Here is a 5,818-nt window from a genome sequence, read left to right as displayed (position 1 = left end):
AGTTTATAACCTAATTAATCATCAATAAACTTTAATTAACAATAATCATAATGATGAATATGTATTATTATTAAAATAAATAATGTCTAAATCTATTTGTATTAATTAAGACAAAAATACCTAAATAAATAAATAATAAGATTAAAAATGATAATGGATCACTAGTACTAGTGCTAGGCTTGGCCCAGCACTAGCTTGCTACAGTGTTGGGCCGAGCCCAGCACTGTTGCAGAAAAATAAGAAGAGAAGAAGCAGCTAAGGAAGAAGAAGAAGAAAAGAAGAAGGAAGAAGAAGGAAGAAGAAGAAGAGAAGAGAATAAGGGAAGAAAGAGGAGGAAGGTAAGGACCCGGGCCAGCGGGGAGGGCACCGGCAGCTGGTGGCCAGCCAACTGCCGGCCTCTCTTGCTTGAGGGACATACATAATTTAGTCCCTCAAGCAAGAGAAACTCTGTACTTCTGTAGATTTTGTCGCGAAGCAGCAATTAGAATGGGACCCATCCCTTTGCTTGTAGGTAGCTCTCACTCCACTGTACCACTGCTACGTACAGTTACAAAAGTCCAGTAGCCATGCTTGTAGTTGTCTCCAACCTAAAAAGTAGCAAAAAATACTTTATTATCTTTGAGTTTAACTCTAAGTTCACAGTCATATTAGATGTTAATGCATTATATAAAAACTACTTTTATAATATCAAATATAAATAAGATTATTTCTAGTGCACAAGATCGACTACCCCAGCTCGATAAAATAAAATATGAACATAAATATTATGTTCCACTGCTGAGGAGAGTAAAAAGATTTTTCTTAAAAATATAGCCTTCATCGATCCATCAATCCATCACGAGAATATTAGTTACCTCCAACAACTCCCAAGACTTGGATGGCATTCCATTTACTTAATTTGCTGGCATCCATTAGCTAGGATCTACGGATATTGACTCTGATTAAAGAAGCTACTGCCATGAAATTAATTAAATAAAATGATTATATTTAGGTATAACTATAAAATTTTAATGCACTCCTTGACCGATGACCCATGTTGATGTGGGTTGTTTAATTTGTAGTTTCTTCAAATACTGCCTGAAATGCATGTTTGAAACTCAATTTGATTTTGCTGTTTACCGTCATCACTCACGCAACATTGTCACTCTTTATTTTGAAATGTGGGTCCATAAAAGTGGCATTGTGAAGTGCTATATAAAGGGGAGTCATAAGCTAGCCTTGTCCAATTAATATTCCATCATCCATCTTGGCCTTTATTCCTCCTTTCACTGGCTTGTTGGTTTGTTCAATCTTCTCATCACTGCAGTTCCTTATTTCTTGCTTCATTGATTATATCTTTTGTAAGTAGTCGCCATAACTCTGAATAAATTTAGTACTCTAGGAAAGCTAAAGTTTATTGCATCATTTCCTTATTGATTTTAAAGTATTTATATTGGCATGGTTTAATTCATGATACATCATGTATTACTTAGAAGTGGCTAACTGTTAAGAAGCTTAGAAATCCAAATAGGTACCGTGACTAGAGAAAGAATAGCAGTATCTATCATGATAAGTTTCTCCCAAAACAACATATATCCCTTCTCACTTCCAAAATTAATTTAAGCTTTACTGCTAGCACCTAAGGATTGGCACTTAATTTTCTAACTTGTGTTCCTTATATTCTAGATTTATGGAGCAGATTAAATTATGTGATCATAAATGTGCTAGACTTTGTCATGTTAATTAAGTAGTTGAATAAAAGATAATGGAGCCACATCTATTATTTATTTCCTCTGTGGGACGAATTATTTAATAAATCAAAGTGTTGTCTAATCGCCATTATAATCACTTTCTGTGGCACGTAATAAAGCTACTTTTGCTAGTGTATATCTCTAAACTAGTGCTATTTTTCGCAGGAAAAGTTATGAAAATGGGAGGTAAGTTGGAGATAATTATCTTATTAATAATATTCATCACTGGAGCTGCTGGAATTAGAGCACCACCTCCTGTAACCGAGCAGATCCTTCAAATGGTGGCTGGTTCACTAAAAATGTACGTCGATCACCTCCCCAAGATGCCCAAGATCTATGGCTACTCAATGAAAGATGGCTCGCCAAAGCCTGTTAATCTCACACTTGGCATGTATAAGAAGAAATGGGTACGTGAGATCGATCATTAATTAATTTTAATATAAGATACACCATCTTTATGGTTATTACTTTTAAATAGATCGAAGATTTGGAGCTAGAAGGGAGAGAGAAAGAGGAAGACATAATTTGTTCGTATTAGTAATTTTCTTTAAAAAATATGTGAACTGCGAAGGTTTACTAGACGCTTATTCTTCTATGTAGCTCTCTCCTACGTGACAAATTTGTCATCAAGCAGGTCAAAAGAGAGGTTGAAAATTAACGTACTGGAATTCGAATATTCAACTATATTTGTGTGTCAATTTGCAGTTGCTTGCAGGAAAGAGATATGGAAGGTTGATAAATTAAGGAGATACAAACCCTCGCTAAATTAACAAAACTCTAATCGCCATTTGACTATATTGTCATACTCATGTCTTCTAATTAGATTGAGTATAATTATGATAATTAATAAATTATGTTACCATGAAGTAAAGGTTTAAGATGGGTTCAAGTATTCCTGGCTACAATTGGACTTCTTAATTAACATACTTGACTAGCAAGCCTAATTAATGTCTCTAATTCTTTCCCTAATCCTAGAAGCTATAATTAGTAGATCATATCAAAAAATATTAATGTCTTAGGAATTAGGTTAGTTATTATGTTGTTATAAAAAAAAAACTATTTCCTCGTCATTTTCTTCTCTCCCAAGTCTCAATATTTGTTTTTTCTCCTAGCAATAATTTTATATATAGTGAGATAATTAATTAAAGTTAATCCATGCATGAAGAAATTTCACCGGGACCTGCCGGCGACGACGCTGTTCGTGTTTGGCACGTGCGAGGAATCCGCCACCTTCCCGGGACCCACCATTGAGGCTCTCCAAGGCGTCCCCCTCCGCGTGACGTGGCTGAACCATTTGCCGCGCCGCCACATTCTCCCGCTCGACCGCACCATCCCGTCGGCCGTCCCGCCCCACGGCGGCGTCCCCACCGTCGTCCACCTTCACGGCGGCGTCCATCCGCCGCAGTCCGACGGCCACGCCTTTGCGTGGTTCACCGCCGGCTTCCGCGACGTCGGGTCGACGTGGACCCAGCCCACCTACACCTACCCTAACGTCCAGGGGCCCGGCAACTTGTGGTACCACGACCACGCCGTCGGCCTGACACGTGCCAATCTCCTCGCCGGCCTCCTAGGCGCCTACGTCCTCCGTAACCCTAGCGTCGAAACCTCCCTCGGCCTCCCCTCCGGCGATGAGTTTGACCACCACCTCATCCTCGCCGATCGTAGCTTCTACGCCGACGGCTCCCTTTTCATGAACGCCACAGGCGATAACCCCTCCATCCACCCCGAGTGGCAGCCCGAATACTTCGGCGAGGCCGTCACCGTCAACGGCAAGGCCTGGCCCTTCCTTGCCGTCCGCCGCCGCCGTTATCGCTTTAGAATAATCAACAGTAGTAATGCGCGTTATTTCAACCTCTCACTGTCCAACAACCTCCATTTTTATGTCATCGGCTCTGACACCTCTTACTTATCCAAACCCGTCAAAACACCTACTGTTCTCATCTCACCGGCAGAAACATTTGATGTCGTCATCGACTTCGCCAAGTCTGCTACCTCCGATGCCGAGTTACTGAACTCGGCGCCCTACCCGTACCCGAACGGGAGTGCACCAAATGGACTAAACGGCAAAGTGATGAAGTTTGTCATAGGCAGCCGAGTCGAGTCCGACGAGTCCAGGATACCGGCGAGATTGCTGAATTACCCGAAGGCCGACAAGCGGGAGGCGTCGGTGAAGAGGTACTATAAGTAGGCCTAATTAATGTACTATATTTCAAGCAACAAAGGAAAAATCTACGGACCTAAACAATAATAAATAAAAAGAAGAGTGTAAAGTACAATAATAATTCCATGAACAGGTACATAACGTTTTACGAGTACGACAGCGCCACGGGTAACCCTACCCATCTGTACATCAACGGGAAGCGGTTCGAGGACCCGGCGACGGAGACGCCGCGGCCGGGGAGCACGGAGGTGTGGGAGGTGATCAACCTGACGCCGGACAACCACCCGCTCCACCTCCATCTCGCGAACTTCCAGGCGGTGCGGGTGCGGGAGCTGGTGGACGCGGCGACGTTCACGAACTGCATGACCAAGTATGGCGACGCCGTCAAGTGCAACGTGGCGGCGCACGCGGTGGGGAGGACCGTGGCGGTGCCGAAGTACGAGAGGACGTGGAAGAACATGGTGAAGATAGAGCCCGGGTACATGACGACGGTGATGGTGAAGTTTAAGCTCGTTGACACCAACGCCACCTACCCGTTTGACGCGACGGCGGAGCCGGGATATGTCTACCATTGCCACGTAAGTTTCTTTTGACATTTTTTCTTTTTGACTTTTCGCATGTATGCCCTTCTAACATTACTTATTTGTTTATTTGTTCAAATACCTCTTTAAGCCAGGTAGGTCTTCCGTCTTCCTCGCATGTATACCCTGATCTTTTGCATGGATGCCTTATAAAACACCCTTATTTTTTTCTATATGGAGCTAAACAAACAATCAAAATTCGATTCATTTAATGATAAAATGACAAAAATACTCTTATTTTTGTTTCTTTATACTTTCCTCGTAGTTATGAGTACTATTTTTGTCCTTTTCCTTACTAAATTAGTGATTCTGATTTTGACATATAATTGTCAAAAGTTAACCTAAAAGATACCTATGTATTTGAACAATATACATGTAAATATGAAATTAAAAACATATAAATATAAGAAAATTTTGAGGTGTATATATCCAAAAAGAAATTTATTTTGCTAATGCATGCTTTTATACTACGTTGCAAAGATCTTGATCTGCTTGCATGATATCAGTTTTAATTTGATCCCTATATTTGTCATAGACTTTCTAAAGTTGAGATGCTTGCTAACATCTAATAGGTTGCAAGTAAACTTTTTTTTTCTCTCCTATCATAATATTTAACTTATGGATAAAGCTAACCAATTTTGTAATCTTTTTGAGCAGATTCTAGATCACGAAGACAATGCAATGATCCGACCTCTGAAGCTGATCAATTGATCATGAGATGAGATGAAGAAAGAGAAGCCATACTTTACTCGGCAAATTGTTGTGCATAAAGTGTTAGATATATATATATAGTTTGATAGATATATTATTCTTCAAAAGTGTTCCCCTCTATTCAATGGTTTGTTTTATGTTGGTGTCTTCTTCCTCAAGTTGTAAGGATGCGCGCTTATTAATGATGAAGGATCTGGAGTGTTAAATAATGAAGCTTTTTCTCTACCAAATATTGCACCATTGTGTCAGTCTACAAACATATATCCTAAATGGACTCTCCACTAGTAATTATTGCTCTGAGTATATATATATATATATATATATGACAATGTTTAGCCAATCCCTCCTATTGGAAATGCCAATGGGATGATGATGGATAAGTCTATTCATCTTCAACACGATCTCAAAATAAGGGGTTAACCTAATCTGCTGTCATAGTCGGATCAGGTGGCAAACAAGAGGAATTTGGAGGTTTGGATTAATTAAGTGGTTTATTTTGCTGTTAAGAAGCGAGTTCACATAATTTAATTCTGCAACGTTGATGGCCTAGCTTGATCAATGTCGTTGGAGTGCAATGATTTTCATAATCCCCTATCGTGTTCATACCTAGTGGGTATAATTTTCATAATTGTACT

General features: G+C 40.2%; 1 protein-coding gene across 1 annotated transcript; it reads left to right on the top strand.

Moving 5' to 3' along the window:
- Positions 1-1,240: 1,240 nt before the first annotated feature.
- Positions 1,241-5,392, top strand: LOC140782309 (multicopper oxidase LPR1 homolog 1-like). Its single transcript, XM_073128802.1, has 5 exons — positions 1,241-1,340; positions 1,896-2,137; positions 2,896-3,905; positions 4,025-4,469; positions 5,130-5,392. The coding sequence occupies exons 2-5, from the start codon at positions 1,904-1,906 to the stop codon at positions 5,181-5,183; spliced, it is 1,743 nt and encodes a 580-aa protein (XP_072984903.1). The 5' UTR covers positions 1,241-1,340; positions 1,896-1,903; the 3' UTR covers positions 5,184-5,392.
- Positions 5,393-5,818: the final 426 nt, after the last annotated feature.

The sequence above is a fragment of the Typha latifolia genome, chromosome 2 (genome assembly GCF_019914945.1).
Source record: "Typha latifolia isolate L0001 chromosome 2, TyphaL0001v2, whole genome shotgun sequence".
Taxonomy (NCBI): domain Eukaryota; kingdom Viridiplantae; phylum Streptophyta; class Magnoliopsida; order Poales; family Typhaceae; genus Typha; species Typha latifolia.
This window is presented reverse-complemented; position numbering and strand designations above follow the sequence as displayed.

Coding starts and splice junctions, on each gene's coding strand:
- LOC140782309 (XM_073128802.1), top strand. CDS start 1,904: ATGAAAATGGGAGGTAAGTTGGAGATAATTATCTTATTAATAATATTC. Junction 2,138..2,895: donor GCATGTATAAGAAGAAATGG/GTACGTGAGATC, acceptor CCATGCATGAAG/AAATTTCACCGGGACCTGCC. Junction 4,470..5,129: donor GATATGTCTACCATTGCCAC/GTAAGTTTCTTT, acceptor CTTTTTGAGCAG/ATTCTAGATCACGAAGACAA.